We start from the raw sequence: 14,283 nt of genomic DNA, 5'->3' as shown, positions 1-14,283 counted from the left end.
ATATCAAAAACACTTTCGATTCTGACTACAGTGTTGTGACTTTGATCTTTGCTTTTCAATCAGAATACCTAGTAGGGTACTTTAGGTTACTAATTTTCTGCTTTCTCATAAAACAATATATTTATACGTCATTTTCTATCAGACTAAAATCGGTTCTTTATAGATAATTAATTAAGTTAGTATAGATTACAGTTATGTAGAATACGGTATAATAAGATTTTTGTTACATATGGATGTACTATTAATTCACAAGACAGTAAAGACTAAAATGTAAATGTGGATGTATATAGTGTAAGTACTACGTACAGGTTATTATAGCCATATAACATGTTTATTAAAATGTTAAGGACTTTTTACACCAGAGCGAAAGCACAGACAATAGTAAAAACATAGGAAATTGCAGCTACGAAATGCATGTACAAGATATGTGATGTCAAACGATTATTTAACTTCTAGAAATATTACTGATAACTTCATTACATACAAATATGTCTTACCAAATTTGCAACTTGCATCGATTCTAGAGTTGAGGTGTAGTTTAGACTTAAATATATATGTGTATGCATCCTTTTATTAACATACTATGTTGATCCTCGCCGTGTATGCTATGTATCTACATAGTAATGTACTCGAAAGTAAGATAGTAGAGTTACCTCACCCCATTAGACTTCCTATAAGTATTATGTACTTGGTGTGGCTGTATTTGTATACTATTACAGATCTTGTATTGTCTTACTCGATATCATCAGAGGTTGTCCTATTCAGTTACAACACACCCGCCGAGTTGCTCATAAAAAGTCCGGGGTAGACAAACAAGGAAAGGAAAACTTTGACCGTTGAATAAATCAGTTTTCATGGTGCAGATGGATACACGATAACGATCGTCGAGTTCATGATGACGACCATAAAACTTCTGTAGTGACCAACATCGTTGGGAATTTTTCAGACCTTTCTATACGTTTACATATCTTCCCTGTATCAATTTGATCCGATGGAGCAGTGTAGCGAATAGAGTCGTCACATTCTGAGACGTTTGTATAATATTGATTTGTTGTGACATGCATCATTAATTTGATCCTCTATTCTACATAATAACATCTAAAATGAACCGTCCCATACTACCTTATATAGTGAACTAAGTTACAGCCCTAGATTAATTCTACTAGGAGGAATGACCCGGCCAGCGAAAGCTGTGTTTTTTATATAGCCTAGCTGGCCGAGTGGTCTAGAGCGCTGGACTGTGCAGGCGGTGTTGCCAAAGATGTCACAGCGGTACGAGTACGAGTCCCGTGGAGGGAACGACCAAAAATTCGCTACACTGCTCCATCGGATCAAATTGACAGGGAAGATATGTAAACGCATAGAAAGGTCTGAAAACTTTCCAACGATGTTAGAACTGTCAAATTTGCGAAGCAAATTTTTTGTCAATTTCCTCCGCGGGACTCGAACTCGTACCGCTGTGACATCTATGGCAACACCGCCTGCACAAAGTCCAGCGCTCTACACCACTCGGCCAGCTAGGCTATATAGAAAATATATCTTTCTCTGGCCATGTCATTCCTCCTCGTAGGATTAATCTAGAGCTGTAACTTATTACACGATGCAGCACAAACAAAAACAATATACAAGTCTGCAGGATTGTACAACGATAACGGTAAAGATGTTAATACACTATAATAAAATATATAATGAGCAAAATTTGAAATAAAGAAAAGTGAGTGGGTCCCTGAAAAGAGCAAAAATTCAACTTTGGAATAATTTATTGATAATGTAAAATCTGAATAAGAAATGTAAGGGTCAACATAGAGAGTCACGATGATTTAACAATAGGGAAACGTGCTGCACTTCAAGGTCTAAGGACCAATGATAATATAATAAAACCTGCAGAAAAAGGCAGCACTAGTGATCATGGACAAATCCGCCTATATTAATGAGGTCGAGCGTCAACTAAAAGACGACCGTTTTTATATCAAATTAACAACAGACCCCACTCAATCCTTTGCGGACGAAATAAATACTGAGTGAAACAAAATGACCACATTGACAATAAAACTCTTGAATATCTCAAACCTGAAAATCATGAACCTGGTCGATTCTACCTACTCCCCAAAACTCACAAAGTTAACAACCCAGGTAGACCTATAGTCTCTGCTAACGGCCATCCAACACAGAAAATTTCCGAATTCGTGGACTTTCATCTACGCCCACATGCTGAAAAACTTCCATCATTTATAAAAGATACGACTGATTACTTACAGAAGATGCAGGCTCTGAATCCCCTTCCACCAAACACCACTCTAGTCACTATGGACGTTACATCTCTCTATTCCAACATTCCTCACTCTGATGGTATCGAGGCTTGTACAGAAGTATGAGATTCTTGGGAGGTCAAAGTTCCAACTACTGACTGCCTAGTCACTTTGCTCACAATGGTTTAAAAAAAAATTACAATTTTACTTTTAATTGAGACCATTACTTACAAATAAATGGCACAGCTATGGGTACCAAAATGGCTCTGTCTTATGCCAACATTTTCATGGGAAAATTTGAAAAAGAACTACTTGAACCTCTATAGAAAAACCTCTGTCCTGGTATAGGTTTATTGACGACGTGGATATGAAATGGACACATGACAAAGAAGAACTAAACAATTTTATCGCTCGTGCTAACAATTAACATCTTTCAATTAAGTTCACTCACGAAACATCTGCTACTAACATCTCATTCCTCGATACCTCCAGCACCTTATCGGGGGAGAGCTCTCCACGGACCTATACTCAAAACCAACAGACACACATCAATATCTTATGCCTAAGAGCTGTCATCCATCTCACGTGACTAAGAGTATACCATTTAGTCAAGCTCTTAGGCTAAGACGCTTTTGTTCAAATGACGAATCCTTAAAAAATGTCTAGATCAACTGAAGAACAATTTACGAATGGGATATAGATACAAGACCATCAAAGAAGATTTCCAAAAATTCACAATGTCCCAAGAAGTAACCTGTCACAATACTAGGCAAAGAAAAATGTAAAAGAACCCCTTGTATTCTAACATACCACCCCTGCCTTAAAAACAGCCACAAAACCATTCGTGAGCACTAGGCCGCTGTCGAGAGAAACCCAACATTATCCAAAGTATTTCCCGAACCACCTATGATTGCTTTCAAACAGCCAGACAGTTTGCGTAATCTGCTTGTGAGGGCTAAAATATCTAAGCCCAACTTGACTCCAGGCGAGAGTCGCTCCTGTGGTGACAAAAGATGTAAATGTTGCAACCAAATGCACCACTCGTCATCATTCACCAGCACAGTCACGGGGAACGCTACAAAATATTTTGCAACGTGCACTGTAAGAGTGCTAATGTAATATTTTTGCTCCACTGTCCCATTCGTGGCCTTCAATATGTTGGTGAATCTAAACAGCCTTTTCACAAGCGCTTGAACGGACACAGGAGTGACCTAACAAAAAAGCCTTTACTCCCAGCGAGTCAACACTTCAGATAACCTAACCACTGCCTCGATGATTTCAACAAAATGAAAATATTCATCGTGGAACAAAACACGATCTGGAACGATCTACAGAGAGTGAAGCGGGAGGGATTTTGGATAAAAGAACTCCATGTTTTACACCCACACGGAATTAACAAAAAAAAACCATTAAGTTCTTCCTATTTTGTATAGTTTCTTATAACAGTGTTTGTAAATATTTTTATTTTTATAGTTCAGTATTCAAGATCAACACACAAGTGTGTCTATAGCACAATGTTCAATAGCTTTGTTACTGTCGGTAAAATTTTATACGTCACAGGTATTCACATGATTAGGTAGTGAGTTGTGTTCACAGACCATTTACTTTCATACACACTCAGTAAATTTAAGGCACTGAAGATTTTTTGTTTGTTGGGGTTTAACGTCCGAGCAGCAATATTTCAGCCATATTCAGACGATGAACATGAAATTGATGATAAAATGAACATGAAATGATGATGAAATGAAAAAGGGATGGGACACAAGGACAATGAGGTTAACAAATTTTGATTGCCACTGGAAATAGGGAGAGGTGGGTAGGGTCGGGCAATTTAGCCTCCTGTGGCGGAGCCCTATGGTTCCTACTCCGGGAGAATACCACAGTAGGGTTCTTTCACGTGCGAGGAACGTGGCATCTTTCCCAACACGGTGCACCACTATGATTTGCGGTTAGGTTTTCCGTATCATAGCCTGACAACTCTAGCATGTAACACGCCAGGGGTACCCCATTTCACCACCTTGGGCACACATCCCAGTTGTTCTGTGGGCAGAGCGCCCTAGCTCCCGGCTAGGGTTCTGAGCACTATTTGTTTGTTTTGTTTGTTTGTTGGAGTTTAACGTCCGAGCAGCAATATTTCAGCTATATTCAGACGATGAACATGAAATTGATGATAAAATGAACATGAAATAAAAAAAAAGGATGGGTCACAAGGATAATAGGGTCGACAAATTCTGATTGCCACTGGTAAAAGGGGATGGGTAAGGTCGGGCAATTTAGCCTCCTGTGGCGGAGCGCAAAGGTTCCTACTCCTATCGAGTACCACAGCAGGGTTCTTTAATGTGCAAGGAACGTGGCATCTTTCCCAACAGGATGCACCACTATGGTTTGCGGTCAGGTTTTCCGTATTATAGCCTGACAACCCCAGCATGTGACACGCAAGGGATACCCTATTCCATCACCTGGGCCATACAACCCAGTTGCTCTGTGGGCAGAGCGCCTAGCCCCGTCTACGTTTATGCGCACTATTTAGTCGCCTTTTACGACAAACTTAGCGCTGCTGCAGGCCTATTCTCTTAACACCCGGACCTGCACGGGGCAAGGCACTGAAGAAGGACATTTGTTGACAGAAAATTTTGCCAATTATATACTTCATTATAGTGTGTTAACATCTTTATCGGTATCGTTGTACAATCCTTTAGACTTCTATAATTATTTTTGTTTGTGCTGCATCGTCATGACTGGACGATCCGATACCCATTAAGTTTGCTGGTTGGCAGATTCCTTTAGACTTTTATATATATATACAACCGATACAACGTCTCAGAATGTGACGACTCTATTCGCTACACTGCTCCATCGCATCAAATTGATATAGGGAAGATATATATATATATAAAAGGGTCTGAAAAATTCCCATGTTAGAACTGTCAAATTTGCGAAGCAAATTTTTGGTCGTTCCTTCCGCGGGACTCGAACTCGTACCGCTGTGACATCTATGGCAACACCGCCTGCACTACGCAAACTGTCTGGCTGTCTGAAAGCAATCGTAGGTGTTTCGGGAAAGGTTTTGGATAATGTTGAGTTTCTCTCGACAGAGGCCCAGTGCTCGTGAATGGTGTTGTGGCTGTTTTTAAGGCAGGGGTGGTATGTTAGAACACAAGGGGTTCTTTTACATTTTTCACTGAACTATAAAAATAAAAATATTTACAAACACTGTTATAAGAAACTATACAAAATAGGAAGAACTTAATGGTTTTTTTTTTTTTTGTTAATTCCGTGTGGGTGTAAAACATGGAGTTCTTTTATCCAAAATCCCTCCCGCTTCACTCTCTGTAGATCGCTCCAGATCGTGTTTTGTTCCACGATGAATATTTTCATTTTGTTGAAATCATCGAGGCAGTGGTTAGGTTATCTGAAGTGTTGACTCGCTGGGAGTAAAGGCTTTTTTGTTAGGTCACTCCTGTGTCCGTTCAAGCGCTTGTGAAAAGGCTGTTTAGATTCACCAACATATTGAAGGCCACGAATGGGACAGTGGAGCAAAAATATTACATTAGCACTCTTACAGTGCACGTTGCAAAATATTTTGTAGCGTTCCCCGTGACTGTGCTGGTGAATGATGACGAGTGGTGCATTTGGTTGCAACATTTACATCTTTTGTCACCACAGGAGCGACTCTCGCCTGGAGTCAAGTTGGGCTTAGATATTTTAGCCCTCACAAGCAGATTACGCAAACTGTCTGGCTGTTTGAAAGCAATCATAGGTGGTTCGGGAATTCTTTGGATAATGTTGGGTTTCTCTCGACAGAGGCCTAGTGCTCACGAATGGTTGTGTGGCTGTTTTTAAGGCAGGGGTGGTATGTTAGAATACAAGGGGTTCTTTTACATTTTTCTTTGCCTAGTATTGTGACAGGTTACTTCTTGGGACATTGTGAATTTTTGGAAATCTTCTTTGATGGTCTTGTATCTATATCCCATTCGTAAATTGTTCTTCAGTTGATCTAGACATTTTTTAAGGATTCGTCATTTGAACAAATGCGTCTTAGCCTAAGAGCTTGACTGAATGGTATACTCTTAGTCAGGTGAGATGGATGACAGCTCTTAGGCATAAGATATTGATGTGTGTCAGTTGGTTTTGAGTATAGGTCCGTGAAGAGCTATAAGAGAGGTAAACTACTACATTTTAGGAGGACCAGTGATTGTAAATACAGGAACGTTCTACGAGGAAACGAAAATAGTACTTTCGGTGACGTATATGACCGAGACAGACATTTATCCAAGATGGTACCTTAACGATGAACTAATGTCAAATTCATCTTCAAATATCATTATTACGCATGGAACCTCAATTCCAGTCCGAATAATCGATACAGAAGTTAAAAGAACAGGATACAAAACCCACCTTGTGTTAAAATCGGCAGAGCTTGTCAAAGGTGGTCATATATTTGTTTCTTTGCAGAACGAATATGGTGATGTTCGTTACAATTTTACAATAAATCCAGGTGAGCAACCGAAACGTTGAACACGTACAAAGGTAAAAACTTGTAGAAGAAAAACTAAATAATACTAGATAAAAGGACCTCCTAAAATAGAACAAAAAATAAATATAACAACAAAAACAACCTTTTTCTTAATGCAGTATTTATTACGTGAAATGGCTGATATATGATTACAAAGGCGAGCTCTTTATGCCTATTGTTATATAAAACAATATTTTACTTCATTCGAAAATTATATAAATAGACTACTTTCCAACAAAGTTCAACCGGTGTTGTTGCGAAGATGTGTCAATTATCAAAACGACCCGAGTGGGGAATTAGTTGGCATAGTTTGTAGGTTCATTTAGAGCAGTCATAGACTGGCTAGAAGTATATATAAAAAGTTCCAGTTTAAGCGTCTCACCTTTTGACTTTTATAATCCAAGACATAATTCATGAATAAATTGTCAGGGTATTAGATTACCTATTTTTACAAGTGTTTTTCTTTTTGCTCCCGTCTATGTTTTAAGTTGCATATATAGTCTGTAACGTAAATAGATAATTCTGATGATTTTTTACATAGCAGACGGAGTTACTGAATCTTATATATAACAGTCATCAATAGTACTTAGAGCATTTTTGTTCCAGTTTCCACCTTTCCACAGCTCGGTATATGGTTGATGCTCACTGGAGTATGCATTCTCATTTTTATGACTGGTGTATTTGACATTGTTACTAAAGTGAAGTTCAAAGGTTTGTTAGTGATATGTTACAAAAAATGGTTGTTAAATAAACATTTGGAGTACTAAAAATAGAAAAAAAAGCCGTTTGCAGATTTTGTTATTAAAAAACCTGAGTTTTCTCAAATTCATCTGTAGGAATAAAATATACAAGGATTAGTGCATACCACTGATCTGTTGAACTTCTCGAATTTAACGAATTGCTGGACAAAGTTACCGATACTTCTTTGTATCTGTCTGTCACACATGGAACCAAAACTACGTTATAACAAAAGATTCCCAAGAGCCCGAAACGCTCACCTGGTTCTTTTTTTCGCCTTAAAGGGCAATAACACTAACAATATGTTTCCTTACAACTTTGACCAATGAAGTCTTTAGAAGACCTTATTTTAAGAATCATTTCATCATTTGGAAGTTTTTTCTATCTATTATAATTTTCAAGATATTGGATGAAAACTGCAAAAAGCGTCATTTTTCGCCTTTCCATGCAAATTATTTTAACAAGGAATCGCCAGACAAATTTTACCCGAAGATTTTTGTAACGATGAAGGTCAAATTTCAGACGACGACGACGATAGACGCAAAGTAATTACAAAAGCTCACTTGGCCTTCCGGTGGCAATTTAAAAAAGAACAATTAACATTTAAGGCCAGTTGAGCTAGAAATTCGACATATCAACACACCTAGAAATATGTCACTATGGTTTGGGTTTGACCAGATTGTTAAATTGCAAGCTTCTTGTATTTATTTTATAGGTTATGGGAGTGTTCGAGGAAGAACGTGTAATTCTGCAAGAGACAGAATGTTAGTATTCATAAACCTTTTTCATAAAGCACCAAGTAATAATGCAGCGAAACTAGCAGATATGATATAGACCTATGCATAATGTTTCTGCAAAATTCCATAAAAAAAACACTATTTGCAAAAAGCTGAGAGAAATTGTACTGTCTTTAAAACTTAATTCATCAATCATCTAAATTCCATTCCTGGCTTTATTTAATATTGGTTTATTATATGGATATTGGTGATTATTACATTGTGTATTTTATAATTTCAATTTAAACAATGTATCTCTGACACACCCATTGATATTGGACGTATATTGCTGCTCGGACGTTAAACCCCAACAAACAAACAAACAAAAAGATATTGGACGCTTGGCATGTTGATTACAAGTCCTGTTGCATAGCTGATGTCAACTTTTTACTATCACAGTAAAATTGTTTTCTGTTTCAAAATGATCAGAATCGGAGTCAACAATAATTGGTCGAATATTGGTTTGTAGGTATTTGCCTAAATTTATTTTCTTTTAAAAAAACATCCAACAACAAATATATATTGAAATACTGATTAAACTAACTTTACTCAACCACATTAAATGTATGCCAAAATATATGTTTTCAAAATCAAGATGACGAGTAACACTGCCTGAAAAGGGAAATTCTAAACAAATCTACAAAGAAATGTAATTAAAAAATATGGCAGCTCACTGCATGCAATATCATGCCGTAGGCCTCGGTCAATATCTTATATAAGTGTGCCATAAAACATAATATCGCATACACTACACTGCCAAAACTACATATTATTAACCAACTACCCAAAATACATTAAAATATGTCAAAAACTGACAAATTGATATGAATTCAAACCGGAAATCTATACGGGGCCAATATGAAAAAAGGGCCAATATGGTTTGTTTATTTGTTGGGGTTTAACGCCCGAGCAGCAATATTTCAGCCATATTCAGACGATGAACATGAAATTGATGATAAAATGAACATGACATGACGATGAAATGAAAAACGGGATGGGACACAGGGATAATGGGGTCGATAAATTTTGATTGCTACTGGAAATAGGGAGAGGTGGGTAGGGTTGGGCAATATAGCCTCCTGTGGCGGAGCCCTATGGTTCCTACTCCGGGAGAATACCACAGTAAGGTTTTTTAACGTGCGAGGAACGTGGCATCTTTCCCAACACGGTGCACCAGGTGCGGTCAGGTTTTCCGTATTATAGCCTGACAACCCCAGCATGTAACATGCCAGGGGTACCCCACTCCACCACCTGGGGCAAACAACCCAGTTACTCTGTGGCAGAGCGCCCAAGCCCCCGGCTAGGGTTCTGAGCACTATTTAGTCGCCTTGTACAAGCTTAGCGCTGCTGCAGGCCTATTCTTTTGACACCCGGACCTGCACGGTTCGGGCCAATATTGATCAAACCAGGGCAAATACGGCATCATAACTTCCGGTCGTTTAATATCGCCATTTTGAGTTAAAATTGGATTTCATGAACTTTGATTATCAGCACTTAAAGCTGCAGAAACTCAAAAAAATCTTCCATTTTATACAAAAAGGATATTTTAGACTGATAAATGCAAATAAACCCATATGTTTTGGTATAACACAAAACAACTGTTCTACAAATCATCTAGTTGAGTTGGTATATAAAATTGTCAATAAATATGTAATATGTTATTGGTTTCGGTCAATCATTTTGGCCTCGACAGCCGTATTGGCCCTCGGCGATGCCTCGGTACCAATACAACCGCCTCGACCAATATGACAGACCTCAAACCTATAACAGGGCTAAATTAATATGAAATTTCATATTTATTGACATGTAATATTGGCCCTAGCACATATCATATTGCACGATATGGCATGAGATCTAGGTGAGATTTAGAATTTAGGTCAAATAATTTTATGCAGCATATTTGTTATCTGGTTGACTTTGAAGATTAGAAAAACAATTACATGTAAAAAAACTGCTAACAACACAAGATAAATGTAGAACGTATGTTTTGACAGCAAATTAGGTCCTAGTTTTTCATTCAGAATACTTTTGTGCATGATAAGTAATTACAAGAATTATTGTCAAAGAAGTGATTCATTATTCTTAAAGATAACATTAACATAGTAATAAATTCATAAATGTAGATAAATATTTTCAGAAAGAGTTTTTTTTGGTATTCGGTCTGCCGTATTGGCATTCGGTGTCTGCAATGGCCTTCAGCGTTACCTTATTGGATACTACAGTAAAGACTCAAGGAATTTATATGAGTGAAGATTGAATGTAGAGTTATTTTTTTTACGAGTTAGAGTTTTAGAAATTTAATTCATTTTCATTGGTGGAGCGTAACGTGACAGATAACTCGATCTTTAATCCTTTACAAGTATGAGTACCAGCTTTTTTCGTGAAAACATATATTTGATCGTTTCTATTACAGACCGCCACCGTTTCTGGAAACTTAGTATATATTAACGCCAAATTTTCTCTTGCATTTGCTTTGAATATGTCTATGAAGCCACCACGTTTTAAGACGTTCCATTGGTTAAAATAACGAAAAGGCTCATTAGCAGTAGGAATAATATTCTTTTATATTTTTAAGATATTTCGCAGCCCCTGAAGATGAAAAGTATCGTCGAGTTTACAACACTCCAACAGCTGACGCCTTTATAGACCCAGTGGCAAGTGATATGTCAGGATCGGATCACTACGAAGAAATACAAGATTTAGCAGATGAATATGAAGAGCCTTCTGCAATCGAGATGAGCGAAAACCCTGTGCATTATATGGACGTTATAGACAACGAATGAACTATTTGCACCTATAAACTGTATATCTATTTTTGTAATCTGTCACCAGTAGATGAATGCAAAATATTGTTGCTTACGAAATATTGTTAGTCCAGTTGAGCTTGTGACACTATTTAGCGTCCTTCGGTCTCCTCTAAAACCTAAATTCTGACAAAGTGATCTTGGTCACCACCATAATCTTGTATCTAGTTTAAAAAATGTATCCAAAATATGATCTAATACCGCAAAATATGACCGACATTAGTGTTAAATCTAGGATGAGAAAAGGGCATGGTAATATTTTTTTCCAAAGGGCACTTTTTGTCACGATGTTTGATTTTTAGGGCACATTGATTTCTTTAAAACTTGTTATACAGTTTAAAAAATCAAAGACACATCTAATTTAAAACCTTTTTATTTGAACTAAAACTTAATTTGAGAAAGTCACATACCTGCCAACTTCTGAAAATCCTCATGGGGATTTTTACGCAGGACAACGTGTGAATCTATATTTTATCGCCATATTTTGCAAACTGCATGGATTTTTCTGTAGTAATGTATGAATGAGACAAACACTATAGCATTAAAGGGCTTTTTTCAGTTGTGCATGTACTATAATAGATTGAAATATGTAAGCCCACCTTTTTGTGTTGGATTCCTCCAATTTATCTAAAATTCCTAAGTTTTTTTTTCTTCAAATTCCAATAAAATAAATGAGAAAACTTTTATATATACACTCAAATACATTTCAACTATTTGAAATTTATACATTGAGCTCATGCACCCTTCTTTCCATTTATGTCAGTTGAAGGGGAGTTAGTATTCATCTTGTAAACTTGAAATTTTACAGTACAGCAAGTGTTTTAAGTGTTTTGTGACCTCACATAGTTTAATGTGAAATACGTGTATTTTGTATAAACAATGATAATTTAAAAAATTGTTTTTACACGTGGTTCTACAAATTTAAGACCTGTTAAAATGACAGTATCGTCAAATTAATTGTGGAGTAGAATTTCATCTTTAGAAAATGATTGGACGTTCATAAAATAGAGGTAGATCCAATCGGGATTCATTTTCTGTCAAACCCAGATCAGCTGATTGCTCATCGAAGATTAGTTACCTGTCTTTAACGTACCCTTACCAGTTTAGACAGCAATTAACATCTGTTGTCAGATTAATAACTCTTTTTAATTAAAGAAATGAGATTGAAACGCAAATTAGGGGTTTGATTTAGGAGTTTTAAGGTAATTTTGGCAAAATCGGGTTTTGTGGTCAATCGTAAACATCAGAAAAAAGTTTCGTGGTTTTGAGAGGGCTAAAATTCTAATAGGGGCATATTTTCGCGACAAAATGTTTCAACAAAGAAAACAATCCAAATTTAATGATGAAAAATGGCTAACAAATATGTAAATACTTAAAAATGACTGTTAGATATACTATTAATAGAACAATGTTTGACAAGAACAATTAGCATTTTTGGGAATCTTAACATACTACTTTCCAACCCAAACAAAAATTTTCAGGCAATGCAAAAATGACTTCTGAGCAAAAAATGAGTTTTTACATGGTTTACTCAGAGACAACCTCTTAACATTACACCACATATTCGGAATAATAGACAAGAAAAGTGTATACAAAACACCCGAGTCCTTTGCTAACTGCTTTGCAAACTCTTTCTCTGATGTGTACCAGCCGAGCGGTGATAATTACTTTGATTCTGATTTTCAAAAAGCATATTCAAAACGAGTATGATGATATCTTAAGAAAATGCTTGGATAATAACCAGCAATTACCGGATGGTATCATAACTCAACAAGAGATCACGGACACTTTGAAAGGCTTTAAAAACCAGTAAATAGGCCGGTTTTGACAAAGTATAAAGCGAGCATCTGAAGCTTGGTGGTTCTCCTGTTGTACGTTTAATATCTGTCTTATTTAATATAATAGTTCAGAACGGACGTATTCAAGAAAATTGGAAGTTCGGACTGATAGTTCCAATAAACAAATGTGCTTCAAACCCAAAGGCCTGTCCAGAAAGTTACAGATCAGTCAGTTTGTTATCGAGTACTCTGAAAGAGTAATCAAGGGAACCAAGGTTATAGCGGCAATCAAAAGAATGTAATCCAGGGACAAAGACGAGACATGGAAAACAGACATACAGAACAAAGAACATAAAGAAACTAAAATCATACATACAAAGTAACAAAAGCAAATGAGCAACTCGGACTCCACTAAAAACTGGGACCATGGACCAGGTGCACCGGTAGGGTAAGCGTCCTCTGATTTTCTAGAAACACCCGCCAGGTTGCTCATAAAAAGTCAAGTCCGGGGTAGACAAACGAGGAAGGGAAAACTATGACCCGTTGAATAAATCATTTTTCATGAAATTATTCGAAAATGTTGTTAAATCTCGTTTTATTTGCTACATCGTTTCTGAAAAACTTTTTCCGAACAACTTGGTTTCCAAAAGTACCTAAGTTGTCTTATAGCTTCCTTCAATTTACACGAGACAATTTTGCATAATTAGAAATGTAAAGTATAATATTTGTAGCACTCCCCGATGGTACACAAGCTTTCAATACTGTCTGGCAAAAAGGTGTTAAGTGTTTATGATAAGAGCAAAAGATGCATTATGGAACATTTTGAACGATATGCAAATTAACACAATGAGTGCTAAAGTTGTTAATCAAAGTCAACCCAGTTTTATTCCTGTACTACAAGGTGTAAGACAGTGTGGTGTTCTTGCAGGTCTTTTGTATACGATTTTTATAAATGATTCATTAATTGAGATTAAAATCAATTGTGGTAATACTGGAATATTTCTGATTACAAGCTGTCCAACCTTAGCCGGTGGTATTTCATGTATCAGCACAACACCAATTGGCCTTTGATATATGTTCGAAATTTGTACGTCATACGTTTCAGATGACGCTTCTGTTTTTAATGCCAAACAGTCTTCTATCGTCCAATTTTCAACAAATTCTTGTATTACTTATGTACAATGTCAACGGAAAATAGCTAGTGAGGAAATTCCGTTAGAAGACAGATACATTCATCTTGGGATTGAATTAGGCTCTGAATTCCATTCTGTGAATAGAGCATTAAAATCGTGTAAAAAAGACGAAACTGATGATTTACCATCAATGCTATAGATTATAAATCGAAAAGTCCGATTGTACAATGTACTAGTGCGCCTTTATAACTCTGTTGTGCTACCTGCAATGTTATATGGTTGTGAAATG

General features: G+C 36.8%; 1 protein-coding gene across 2 annotated transcripts in view; it reads left to right on the top strand.

Moving 5' to 3' along the window:
* The window catches only part of LOC148610190 (uncharacterized), a 39,648-nt gene extending 25,864 nt beyond the window's left edge, over nt 1-13,784 (top strand). The window contains exons 5-8 of one of the 2 annotated variants that reach the window (XM_088542384.1): nt 6,433-6,747; nt 7,372-7,476; nt 8,219-8,267; nt 10,855-13,784. In XM_088542384.1, coding sequence (XP_088398510.1) covers nt 6,433-6,747; nt 7,372-7,476; nt 8,219-8,267; nt 10,855-11,062 — 677 coding nt within the window. In that variant the 3' untranslated portion in view covers nt 11,063-13,784. The remainder of the gene's footprint in view (nt 1-6,432; nt 6,748-7,371; nt 7,477-8,218; nt 8,268-10,854) is intronic. The other variant, XM_088542385.1, reaches the window with a different exon arrangement.
* The last annotated feature ends 499 nt before the right edge of the window (nt 13,785-14,283 follow it).

This window comes from Perna viridis, chromosome 8 (assembly GCF_037379345.1).
Source record: "Perna viridis isolate PV_CMFRI_1.1 ecotype Kerala chromosome 8, ASM3737934v1, whole genome shotgun sequence".
Classification (NCBI taxonomy): domain Eukaryota; kingdom Metazoa; phylum Mollusca; class Bivalvia; order Mytilida; family Mytilidae; genus Perna; species Perna viridis.
This window is presented reverse-complemented; position numbering and strand designations above follow the sequence as displayed.